The 13,574-nt window shown below is 36.9% G+C and overlaps 1 protein-coding gene across 1 annotated transcript in view; it reads left to right on the top strand.

The window, feature by feature from the left end:
* Positions 1-13,574, top strand: part of GCC2 (GRIP and coiled-coil domain containing 2) — a 35,813-nt gene that overhangs the window by 1,179 nt on the left and 21,060 nt on the right. Inside the window, exons 3-9 of the mRNA XM_081254148.1 lie at positions 9-93; positions 1,213-1,280; positions 5,698-5,802; positions 6,584-9,040; positions 9,777-9,846; positions 12,350-12,450; positions 12,544-12,642. Coding sequence (XP_081110274.1) covers positions 9-93; positions 1,213-1,280; positions 5,698-5,802; positions 6,584-9,040; positions 9,777-9,846; positions 12,350-12,450; positions 12,544-12,642 — 2,985 coding nt within the window. The remainder of the gene's footprint in view (positions 1-8; positions 94-1,212; positions 1,281-5,697; positions 5,803-6,583; positions 9,041-9,776; positions 9,847-12,349; positions 12,451-12,543; positions 12,643-13,574) is intronic.

Here is a 13,574-nt window from a genome sequence, read left to right on the forward strand (position 1 = left end):
TCTTCCAGCTGGAAACATTGCCCAAGGAAGATCTTATCAAGTTTGCCAAGAAGCAGATGATGCTAATACAGAAAGCTAAATCAAGATGTACAGGTATTGGGTTGAAAATATTCGTCTTGACCGCAATCTTGTTTAATCATGGTTACAACTCCTAGCTTTGTAATAGTACATTGGCTTGTTTCGTTTATCAGTGAATCCAATAATATTAGCATAGTGGAATCTTATTACTTAACATTCTAAATTTTGCTTCTGATATTTTTTATTATCTCATATCCCTAAACTGCAGTTACCTTTGAATTAATAAAGTCAGGGAGGAGGATTTTTAAAAAGTTTGTTAAAGTTCAGCACTTTTTTTTTTTCCTCATGTGGATCTTATATTCTTCTGAGTAAAGCATTTTCTTCTAGAGTTGCCAGTTGAAATGTTAGAGACATGAAGTTCTGAGCCCAAGGAAGTAAGAGGCCCCAAGTAAAGTAGTAAAAGATTTCTGTTCCTGGAATTTTGAAGTATATTTATTTACTGAAGTTGGTTGATTGCCTATTCAGTTTCCCTTTCTTTATACTCCAAAAAGACAAAGATATTAGTATTCTTTTTTAATATGTGTAGGTGAGCTCTTGAATTTTCAGTAACTTAACTGCCCAGCCTAAAAGCCAAGACTTATTTACTACTAGAAAAGGTCAAACTGTGTTTCCGGAGGTTGGATCAGCTTATGATAAGAGAGTAATTTATTTGGAAAGATGTTCTAGGCTCCAGACCTAGACATGAGTTGATGAAATAGATTAACATGTATGTTTAATACAAGGTTAGTTGTTGCTTTAAGATTATACAGTAAGAAGTTATTTACAGCTGAAATAATGTCTGGGATTTGCTTCAAAAATATCAGAATGCATAAGACAAGAGGGGAAGGAGGAAGTGAATACAGATTGGGATGAAACAAGGTTGGTCATGTAGTAATTATTAAACCAAGATGATGGAGCATAGAGATTAATCGCACTATTCTCTCTGGGTTCTTTTAATTCGTTTGGAGTTTTCCATAATAAAAAGGAAAATAAAAGGTAATGCTGGGTGAACTTAGTGCTTTCTCAACATATCTGCTGCTTCTTAAATGTATTCTAATTTATAGTGATATTTTTTAAGAATGTACTTATCACTTGAGCCAGTAATTATCTTCTTCATTTCTGAACTAGTATCTTTTTATTTTTTTAATTGTTTAGAATTGGAGAAAGAAATTGAAGAATTGAAATCGAAACCTGTTGCTGGAGGAACTGATGATATTATTAAGGTAATGAAACAGTTGTGAGTATTGCTTTAATATTCATTTCTTTACTTAGAGGAGATGCCTGGTGATAAATCGGATTTCCTTCAGGGCTGTCAGCCTGCTTGAGCACTATCTGGCTTCCGTGCCTTTTGTTCCACTTCCTCTCTGCCCTTGGTTACACTCTTCACCTTTCTGATTGACTGTAAAAGGAGAGGTGAATGACCTCTGCGCCGCTTTCTGTTCTGAAGTGGTATTACTTTCTGTCCTTTCATCCTTTACGCACTCTGTAATTATGGTTATTGCTTCAGTCTCAGGCCTGCTGTTCCCTCTCCCCATCAGAAAACCCAGCCACGGTCAGGACTTTGATGATTCTCTCCATTCCCATGGTTCTTTGTTAAACACGTCATGTCTTACTTGCTAACCACACTTACCTTGATAACCCGTAACTGGGCTCTCTTTCTCTTTTACTTCTACAGATTCTCATCAGATGATAGAATGTTGTTTTTATATTGTTATTCCCTGTTTAAGACCCTGAGTTGCTCATTCTTACTTATGTGCCCTTAATGTAATTAAATGCTTTTCCTTCCCCCACTTGGCCTACCTTCTTTAAAGTTTCTTTGCTTCTCAAAGCTCTGCAGAAATTTTTTTCCTTGCTTTTGCATATTTGTAATTTGAGTCATAGTATCTATCTATTCTTTGATTATATGTTATCTTAGTCTCCCAACTTGTGAACCATGCACAATTGAGGGACTCCCAGGGAGCTACTACCAGGAGTCTTTAAATCACTGTGCATACCTTGCACTACCGTTTTGTTCTTCATTTAGCTGGAACAGTTTATGAATCCTGAGTGGTGTGCACAAATACCATTTGGATTCGTAATGTGCTGATTGGTTTAAGCATTACTGAATTCGTAATGGTTTTGTTTATTTGGTCACTATGTACTTCCCTAATTAGTGATAGCAAAAGTACAACTCCATGTAGTTAAAGAGCACTGACTGTGGAGCCAGACTGCCTGATTCAGATCTTCAGACCCCTGCTGTGCCACACACCAGCTGGGTGACCACGGCTAAGTTTCTTAACTTCCTTCTCTTCCTTCATCTCTAGACTAGAGACAATAATAAGGCCTACTTTTATAGAGTTGTATTATGAATTAGTACATACAGTACGTAGAGCTGGATCTCTCACATAAGTACTCAGTGGTTTTATTATTACCATATATTATTTGGGGGATATTTTCTACACACATGTCTACATACATACATCCATGCACACCCACACCAAAAAGGAGGTTTCTGTATTTGAAAAGAGCACTGCAGAGATTCTGTTCTAATTTTGCATCAGTTAACTCTTAGCCCTTAAAATACTTTTCATGCTGTTGCATTTCAGAATATTCAAATATCTGTCCCTTATTTCCTCCTTATCAATGTATTCTCCCCTTCTGTCAAAACTACTCCTAAAAATTTAAGGGTAGACGGGCTTCCCTGGTGGCGCAGTGGTTGAGAGTCCACCTGCCGATGCAGGGGACATGGGTTCATGCCCCGGTCCGGGAAGATCCCACATGCCGTGGAGCTGCTAGGCCCGTGAGCCATGGCCACTGAGCCTGCATGTCTGGAGCCTGTGCTCCGCAACGGGAGAGGCCACAACAGTGAGAGGCCCGCGTACAGGAAAAAAAAAAAAAAAAAAATTGAAGGGTAGATAATTTCTCTCAGTTAGCTAACTTTACCTTTCAGGTTATTAATTTAATATTAAAGCATGTTATCCTGACCACTCAAATCTCAGAAAGTAAAGATTGGTAAAATTAAATGAGAATGAAATCTTTGGTTTCTAGTGTTAATGAGAAAATTACATTGGGGAGTGATTGGCGGAGCTGTGTATCAGTTATTCAGTTGCTGTAAGTAAGTTTTCTTTTTTAGGAAAATCATATACTGCAATGTGATATGTCCTCTGCACCTCTGGAAAAGGGAAAAGACTTTCTTGCTATGTTTTATCTCTTCACTGGGAAAAGTATACTGGAAAAACATGGCTTTGAATACAGAATTTTCTGTCCTTCATAAAAATGTATGGCTTTTTACAAGTTGTAGTTGTTAAAATTTCTGATAGTCATCTTCTAGTGCATTGAAATACATCTAAAGTTTTATTGCAAACCTGGTATATTTGACCTTTAAAAAAGAGGAATAAAAACCCATATTTTCCATGTCAAAATTTGAGGTGTATGGTATTACAGTGAACTTATATGCTGCTTCCAAATGCAAGAGGAAGGTAAAAATTGCATGTCAAGATATGGAATTTCTAGTACGTATCACTTATTGTTTTCCCTTTGCTGGAATCAAATTTGTATTTCCTAGGAAATAACTGTCCATTTGTGCCTCTAGTCTTTAAGGATATTTATAGCTGTTTTCAGATAATGTCCTCTGTATATCCCCTAAAATTATTAATGTTTTCAGGCTTCCCCTGATAATTTACCAAACAGAAGTTTACATTGCAATATTATATAATGTGAAAAAACTAATTTTAAAGCTAAAATTGTTTTAACAAAAGTAATATATGTTCATGATTTAGAAATAGTACTAACAACTAAATAACTTATAATTCTAAATAGCTTATGGAAATTATCTCTATTTCTGAATAATATGCTTATACTGCTTTTCCTTGATTTATCCCTTGGTGAGACACTTAGCTATTAACTTCCTGTTACAACAGATGAAAATTTAGCTGTCTTTCACAATGACTCCTACTTTCCAACTGGTCAAACAGATCAAATAATCGTTTACATTTTTTTCTGGACACCTGCCTCCTAAAGCCTTCTGTCCTGTGCTAATTTGGTCTGGTTGTTCTCCAGGTTTGCTGTGGTTTTCCTGGAGTTGGTCTTTTGCCATGATTCAGTGAATTATACTGCTTTCATATGTTGGCCCCCACCCCGTTTGCTGGGTCACAGGTCATTCACTTTCTTGGTTAACCTCATTTTGGTAGAGCATGTCCTTCTCCAGCTTCCTAAGAACAGATGCATAGGAGGAAAATTTTTGTGTCATCTTGTGTTTAAAAGTGGCTTTATTCTACTCTCATGTTTGAATAATAGCTATAACTTGGTATAGAACTCTAAATATTTTCTACATCTGCTTTGTTTTTGTATTTTTGAACAAAAGAGTTTTTCTTTATTATTTCACAAAAGAAGTTCAGAGGCAGTTCTGGAGTGATAGTTGACTAAGGTTTGTTTAGGATTTTATCTCAGTTTTAATGTTTAAGATTAACTTTATCTGGGGCTTCCCTGGTGGCGCAGTGGTTGAGAGTCCGCCTGCTGATGCAGGGGACACGGGTTCGTGCCCCGGTCTGGGAAGATCCCACGTGCCGCGGAGCGGCTGGGCCCATGAGCCATGGCCGCTGGGCCTGTGCGTCCGGAGCCTGTGCTCCGCAACGGGAGAGGCCACGGCAGTGAGAGGCCCATGTACCACAAAAAAAAAAAAAAAAATTAACTTTATCTAAATTCACAGTGAAATGGGTCTGTGATTTTCCTGTCTGTAGGGTCCTTGCATAATGTTATCAAGTTATGCCAGTTGTGTAGAATAACTTGAGAATTCTTCTTGCTTTTTTGTTTTCTCTGAAAAAATTCATATGTAATTGGGATAATCTGTTCTTTGAAAGCCTGATAGAACTCACCTATAAAACTATCTATTCCTCCTGTTTTCTTTGGTGGACAATTTTAAACCACTAGTTTGATTTTTAAGTAGTAATAGTATTGATGATGCTTTTTAATTTTTTTTCTTGAGTTACATTTTTCTAGGAATTTTTATCCATACCATTTTACTTTTCAGTATGATTGGCAGATTAATAATCATAATATTCTTCTTAACTGTATAATCTGTAATTTATATATAGATAGGTTCCCCTTTTATTCATAATATTGTTTGTGACTTCTGTCTTGATCAGTCTATTTTGTTAGATTTTTTTTTTTTTTTCCAAAGAACTGACTCTTGGCTGTTCTATTTTCCACTTCATTAACTTCCTTTCTGGCTTCATTTTTGCAGGAGGTAAACTTTCTCTGGGGGAGGGGGGACACTGGTGATTTCTTGCCCATTATTCTAAGCACTCCTGATTGAGATTGTCAGTCAGTCCAATTTTTGAACCTGACTCTCCAGTTCCTGAGCATTTAGTTTTCTAATTAGTGTTTGCCAGCTTGTCATGTGTTTCCCTGCACAAGCCCTTAGGTTATAGCTTTCTTCTTTCTAATTCACGTCTTCCATGTCTTCCACTTTCAGTTTTCCAAAGATATATTGAAATTTCTCATACCCTTACATCTTCTCTCCTTTTTACTTTGCTCTTATGTATATAGCTTTTTAAATATTCTTACTTTAGCATGGTTTGGAAAAGGTGAGGAGGTAATTATGCATGAAGTCAATCCACCATTTTTAACCTCAGGCAAACAAATCATCCTGTTCCAAAACAGGCATTGACCATACGTCTGGATGCTATTCTTTTGGAAAAAGCAGAGACTGAGCAACGGTGTGTTTCTTTGAAGAAGGAAAATATTAAAATGAAGCAAGAGGTTGAGGTAAAGCAACATTTTAATTTTTTTTGCTTTTTATTATATAGTATAGTTATGCATTTTAGAGCCACGACCTTCAAAAGCATCTGATCTGATTTTAACTGTAATATTTACAGACAAGGAAACAGATTGATATTTAAAAAGAAAAATAACTGAAATCACCCAACTACATAGAGATAGAGCTAACATTTACTTGTTCCATTGTTTAATCTTCATTTCAGTTGTAATATCATTCTTTAATAAAAATGGGAAAAATACCTATTTTATGAAAAATTACCTATTTAAATAAGTTGATTGTCACACATACTCAGTGTTATCTAAAAGAAAGAGAGAGGGAGGGAGAGAGAGAGAGAAAGAAAGAAAGGAAAGAAAGAAAAAAGGAAGGAAGGAAAAGAAAAGAAAAAAGAAAGAAAAGAAAGTTGTGTGTTCAGTTCTGAGATATTCAACTGTCTTTTGGGTCTGTGCTAATTTTCTCCCAAAAGCTGTATTACTCTATTCAGGAGATATTCATTAAAGCCTATGACTTAATACAACTTACATAATTTATTACCATTTAAAGGAAAATTAAATTCAGAGATTTCCTAGCTTTTAGTTATTGCTTTGAGTAACCTATTTAGTACTGCTTAAGGTAGTTAGAGCTTCTAAGCAGAATTCTTGGAATCTCAGTATCATATTTCTTTATGTACATTTCTGCTCATTTCTTCTTTTATGAGCCTATGTCTAATATTTTTCCTGAGGGCAGGGGTTTGTTTTGTCTTAAATAATTTTTGTGTGCTTACTTTTATAGGATTCTGCAACTAAGTTGGAAGATGTGCACGAGGAGTTTGAACAATCACAAAGAAACTATGTGAAAGAAATGGAAAATTTGAAAAATGAATTAATGGCAGTACATTCCAAATACAGTAACGATAAAGCTGGTTGGCAAAAGGAACTGGAAGAAGCAGCAGAAAAACAATTAGAGCTCTCAGAACAAATCAAATTTCAGAGTGATTCTGAAGATAATGTTAAAAAACTACAGGAAGAGATTCAGAAAATTAAGCCAGCCTTTGAGGAGCAGATTTTATGTCTGCAAAAGCAGTTAGAAGTTGCCACAAATGAAAAGGAGCGAGAAATTACTTATCTCCAAGGAGTCATTGAGGCTAATTCTCAGCAGTACCAAAAAGAAATTAATAGTTTGCGAGAAGAACTTTTACAGTTGAAATCTACACACCAAGAAGAGGTGAAAGAATTGAAGTGCCAAATTGAAGCATCTGCTAAAGAACACGAAGCAGAAGTAAATCATTTAAACCAGCTAAAGGAGAACTTAGTCAGCCAGTGTGAGCCAAGTGAGAAGAACCTTCAGGAGAAATATGAATGTGAATTAGAAAACGCAAACCAGGAAAATCAAATGTGTTCTTTGCTCTTACAGGAAGATACTCTTGTAGAACAAGCAGTAAATGAAAAAGTCAAACACTTAGAAGATACCCTAAAAGAACTGAAGTCTCAACATAGCATCTTAAAAGACGAGTTAACTTACATGAATAATCTTAAATTAAAACTTGAAATTGATGCCCAGCATACAAAGGATGAGTTTTTTCACGAACGGGAAGATTTAGAGTTTAAAATTAATGAATTATTACTAGCTAAAGAAGAACAGGGGTGTGTAATTGAAAAACTAAAATCTGAGCTAGAAGATTCAAATAAACAATTTTGCTGTACCATAGAACAACATAACAAAGAAGTACAGAGTCTTAAGGAACAACATCAAAAAGAAATATCAGAACTAAATGAGGCATTATTGTCAGGTTCAGAAAAAGAAAAATTAACATTGATGTTTGAAATACAGGGTCTTAAGGAACAATGTGAAAACCTACAAAAAGAAAAGCAAGAAGCAATTTTAAATTATGAGAGTTTACGAGAGATTATGGAAATTTTACAAACAGAGTTGGGGGAATCTGCTGGAAAAATAAGTCAAGAGTTTGAATCAATGAAGCAACAGCAAGCATCTGATGTCAGTGAACTTCAGCAGAAGCTCAGAACTGCATTTAATGAAAAAGATGCTCTTCTTGAAACCGTGAATCGTCTCCAGAGAGAAAATGAAAAGTTATTAACACAGCAACAAATTGTACCAGAACTTGAAAATACCATAAAGAACCTTCAAGAAAAGAATGAAGTATATTTAGTTAGTCTCAGTCAGAGAGATACCATGTTACAAGAATTTGAAGCAAAGATAAGTTCTCTTACTGAGGAAAAAGATGATCTCATAAGTAAAATTAAAAGTTCTCATGAAGAGGTGGAGACTGGCTATCACAGACGTGAACGGGGAGAAGGGATTATTGTAGGACCCAGGGAGAAAGTGGAGCAGACTACCGAGTACAACAGTGAGCTAGAACAGAAGGTAAATGAATTAACAGCACAACTAGAAGAAACCTTAAAAGAAAAGGATCAAAGTGACGAAAAAGTGGAAAAGCTTATGGCTCAGTTGAAAACTCTCTCTGAAGACCAGGAAGCAGTGTCGTCTGAAGTGAAGTCTCTTCATGAAGAAAATAGTAGACTGAGTTCAGAAAAGAACCCGTTGAGCAGGGATTTGGAAGCTCTCCTGTCTCAAAAAGAAGGAGATTTTATGCTGAAGGAGCAGATTTCTGAATTAGAAAAGAAACTTCAGTTAACAGTTGAAGAAAAAGATAATTTAAATAAACTGTTGGGAAATGAGCAAGTTCAGAAATTATTTGTCAGAGCTCAGTTGTGTGGTTTTCTTGAACAAATGGAGTCAAAAGTTTCAGAAGAAAGTGAAGAACAAGATGTTGTAAGTGTCCTACAAGCTGTAGGTGAATCCTTAGCTAAAATAAATGAAGAAAAGCACAACTTGGTCTTCCAGTATGGTAAAAGGGTAGCAGAGTTAGAAAAAGAGATTAAGTTCCTCCAAGAAGAGAATGTGATTGAATGTGAGAAACTTAGGTCTTTACTAAGAGACCATGAGGTAGAGAAAGCTCTCTTAAGGAAAGCGTTAGAAGAAACCCTCTTGGAAAAAGAGGCCCTGCAGTCTGATCTTCTAGAAATGAAGAATGCTAATGAACAAACAAGGCTTGAAAATCAGAATCTCCTAATTCAAATTGAAGAATTATCTCAAAAATTATGTAGCAACGATGAAAACCATAATGAAAAAGAAACATATTTTATAAAGGAGCTTGAAAACCTAAGGCCATTACTAGAACAAAAAGAATCAGAATTGCAGGGTGTGAGAGCAGAGTTGATCTCAGTAAAGGTGCTATTAATTTGCATTTTGTTGATTTTAAAAGACTTAGTGCTAGTCATAGACTCTAGAAAATATATATGTTATTGCACTTTGAAGTCAGAAGTAAATTTTTAGCATTTAAGGTCACATGCATATTTCTGAAAGTACATTAAACATGTTCACATCACACCTTATCACATTGATCACTTTTTGGTTTTAGATCATTTTAGAATTCTGTTTTTATATGAGATTAGATGATGAGGGGGTTAAATGTTAAAATTGTATAATTAGTTACCAGCAAAGCTACAAGTAAACATGGAAAAATTTGAATTTCATCCTTGTGTGATACGCATATTAACTTAAAGAGCACTGCTGAGCAAAAATGTAGGCTAAAGTGGTATTTAATTTTAGCCAAAAATTTAGGGTTTTTCCCCAAGTCATGACAGGATAAACTATAATCATCATTTAATCTTTTCCTTATTGCATTATATATTTGACATCTGTTGGGTAAGGTTCGTCTTGGCCTTGGATATTGCTGTTTTTTATAGTAAAAAACATGACCTATACTATGTTTATAGTAAAAAGCATCAGTCTACATGCAAGATAAGGTCAGAATTACCTGGTCTATCAAGGGAAGAAAAAGACTGTTCACCAAATTGCTTTTTGTATGAATTCTCTTTGATAATGATTTTTTTCATGCTTAACGTGACGGCCAGTACATCATGGGGAATGCAGTGATTGTCTTTGTTTTTCCTATAAAATCTAGGATTCCTTAGAGAAATCACCTTCTGTAGAAAGTGATCAACCTTCAGTAAAAGAGTTTGAAGAAAAAATAGGTAACTATGGTTTTGCATATGTTGTCACAGTTAATTACGCAGATTCTTCTTAGTGTTAGAATAGATTGGGAGGTATTGTCACCAATTAATGAGTTGTTGAAAACATGAGTAGCTCTCTCTTGCTGATGCTGCCACTCTTGCCCCGCTGCCATCTGTTCGCCTTCCCTTTCAAAACTCTCACTTTCTATTGTTTAATCCAAAGGAATGATGTGATTCCATTTATAAATGGTTCCATGATTGGTTTTGGATTTTTCATGCATTTAGCAACCTTATTTGAATGCCCAATTACCTAGGCACTGGTAATAGGAAGGGGGTTAAGATACACACCACGCAGATCGTGTCTTCAAAGAACTCACTGCAAGAAGGGGCTGTTACTGCAGTACTTCGGGCTGTGGACGAGGTACGCTGGTGACAGTACAGGAAGACATGATGAACTGCTCGTTTTGAGTTAGGAAAAACATCACAGAATCGGCTGTACTTGTGTGTTGAAGAATGAGAAATTTGACACGAGAAGAAAGGTACTGCAGCAGGAGGGAACAGCAGGTTCTTGTACATTAACATCCATGACGTTCAGGAGCCTCCTAGGAAATTCTGGAGAGGCAGGAGTCTGAGCTTGAAAGGGCTGGTGTGTTGTGCAGAAGGGCTGGGACTTCCCCATACCCATTTATTCCTCAGAGTAGCATTAGGAGGTAGCTCTTTTACTCCCATTTTAAGATGGAGAAACAAAAAAGTGTTGTGTGATGTACCCATAATTCCTCAGTTTAATGCCCAGTGGGATTGGTGGGGGAGAGGGGACGGGGTGGTTGAAAGAATTTGGAATGACCCACAGTTTTCTGTAACGGATGACTGGGGAAGGTCGGGTTAGGGGAGAACATGAGTTCAGTTTTAGACAAATGAAACTTAATCACCACCCCAACTGGAGATGTCGAGTAGACTACTAACTGAGCAAATCTGGAGTTACGGGGAGAGGGTTAGACCAGATAAAACTCCATGCTTAACACACTGGGCATTAAAAGCCATGAGGTTGAGATCCCAAGGAAGTGAGCGTAGGAGAAAAGACGAGCACCAGAGACAGTTTTCTGTCAAAAGTCAGAAAGATAGAAACAACCAAGGAGAATGAGAAGGAATAGCCGGTGAGGTAGAGCCCAGAGCATAAGATGTCTTTGAAGCTAAGACAGGTGAAGTACAGGTGGAGGAAGTGCTTGAGGAGGGAAGAAGGGTCACACTAGCACTCAGAGCTAACCTGAGCTAAGCAGCATCCAGCTCACTGGCGACTTGATAACACTTGCCATGATGTACTGAAGCCAGAGCCTGGTTGAAGTAGGTTCAAGGGGAAAATGGGGGAAGAGAAATGTGAGGGCATGTATAGACCACGCCTAGAAGGAGTTTTGCTATAAAAGAAGACATGGGACTGTGTCCAGAGGGAAGGTGTGCTCCTTTTCCTTTCTTTGTGTGAAGTTTCACCTGTCCTGTCATGACCCCATGACCCTCCCCTCTAGCTGCTTCCACTCTTTGTTCCTGACCTTAATCTCTTGGTGATATTTTTCTTATTGCATGTTTGTAAACTGTTTGGAAAAAATCTGTTAGAGAGGGGGATTTGCTGCACAAGAGGGGAGAATTGCTACACTGATACCTGAGTAGGTGAGAATGTGCGGGATGACATGCAGAAGTGGAACACTTGGCCTGTGTTGCGTGCACACACAGTGCACCTGTCGCAGCCAGAGGAGGGCAGCATAAGTGAACACAGGTGCTGTGAACACTGGATAAAGAAGCAGGGACAGAAATTCAGATCATAGCTGAAGTTAGGCAGAGATACCAAGAAGTAAGATCTGGAACACTGGCGTTTAAGTCGGGGAGATGGCTAGAGAGGCTACGGGAGAGACCCAGGTTGGACATGTAAGCAGATTGCAAGTTCAGTTGTGAAAATCAGACCCACCAACCAAGAGGCATGTGCCTATGGATCATAAATGTTTAAGTGCGTCTGATATCTCCTCTACTTGATCCTGATCTGCACATCACCACCTAAAAGCCTAGCATACTTGGCGTTTCCAGGAAATTTTCTACGTTAAAGGAGTCCTGACAACCTCTCCAGTTTATAGACACTTATGAAATGGCTAAAAACAGTAGGCTGGGACTTCCCTGGCGGTCCAGTGGTTAAGACTCTGCACTTCCACTGCAGGTGGCACGGGTCTGTCCCTGGTCAGGGAGCTAAGATCCCATATGCCACGTGGCATGGCCAAAAAAAAAAAGGCTGTTTTGGAAGATTGAAGAAAATGAAAATTCTTTACATTGTTTGCCTCATTTAGAAAATAAGTAATTAAGCTTTTACTTTAAAAAATAGATATTAATATTTTGCTTTTACTTTATTACTTTTAATCTCGAATTGCAGATTTTGTGTTCCAGATTAAAGATCCATTTCTAGGGCTAAAGTAAGTAAATAATGGGTGTATTTTTGCTCTTTTCCTTTGAGTCTATAGATAATTGTTTCATTGTATGTTTTTAGCATATCTGGAAGAAGAATGCAAAGACAAAGAGGAGAAAATAGAGAAGTTAAAGCTAGTTGCTTTGAAGGCAAAGAAAGAACTAGGTTCTAGCAGAAAAGAGGTAAGGTGACTTAAAAAGGCGACGTTTAAGGAACTTACATGTTAGAAAATCAAGTTTATCTCTACATAAAAAACTATTGTATATTTAAAATAGGCCCAGACACTACGGGAAGAACTTGAATCTGTTCGTTCAGAAAGGGATCAGGTGTCTACTTCCATGAGAGATCTCATTCAAGGAGCAGAAGGCTATAAGGTAAAAATAGTTATTTTAATAACAAGTTATATTTGTAACTTCTAAGTTAAGGAATGCACTAGAAATGTAAAACTCTTGTCCATAACATAATCACCTTGTATTTTTTAGTAAATCTTTTTTTCTATTTTTTTATATAATGTATCATCCTAGTATCAGATTTTAAGTGACTAAGCTTTAAATATGCCTTTAAGCTATTGTTTTTTAAAACTAAATTTCTGTTTTGGGATTTCCTAATAAAATCAGTAACAAAAAAGATGGCTATTGTTACTGTTATTATTTAATAGTCTTCTGGCCAGGTGAATAAATGTGAAAGTTAGACATGTCTAACACGAAAGTGAAAACATTATTTGAAGGCAGTATTGCTTGTCTACCTAAATAACATGAGAATCTATTATAAAAAAATATAAGAATTAAAAGTAAGAGAGTACCATTATATTTCTTTATGCATTCAAATATTTATACAGCCAGGCTAAGAACTGATTACTGGGGAGACAGTGGTCAACCAAGTAGATGGAGTTCCTGTCTGCTTGGGACTTAAATTCCAGTGGCAGACAAAAATCCAAGAAAATACTGGGTGGAAAAGTAAAGGCGGGTGGGGGAGGAGAGTGGCCAGTCAAGTGGGATTTGATGGAAAGAAGAAAATACCAAAGTAGTCCAAAAAAATGAAATTTCAGGAAGAACTTTAATGAGACTAAGTGAAAAGAGAAAATTGACATCTTGCTCTACCAGACACTAAAATTTATTATAAAACTGCATAATATGATACAGTTCTGATGCAAAAATAAGGCAGATTAATTGAACAGAAGACAGAGACTTCTGGGGACTTCCCTGGCAGTCCAGTGGTTAAGACTTCGCCTTCCAGTGCAGGGGGTGTGGGTTCGATCCCTGGTCGGGGAGCGAAGATCCCACATGCCTTGGGGCCAAAAAACCAA

This window comes from Mesoplodon bidens (genome assembly GCF_964165515.1).
Source record: "Mesoplodon bidens genome assembly, chromosome: 14".
Taxonomy (NCBI): Eukaryota; Metazoa; Chordata; class Mammalia; order Artiodactyla; family Ziphiidae; genus Mesoplodon; species Mesoplodon bidens.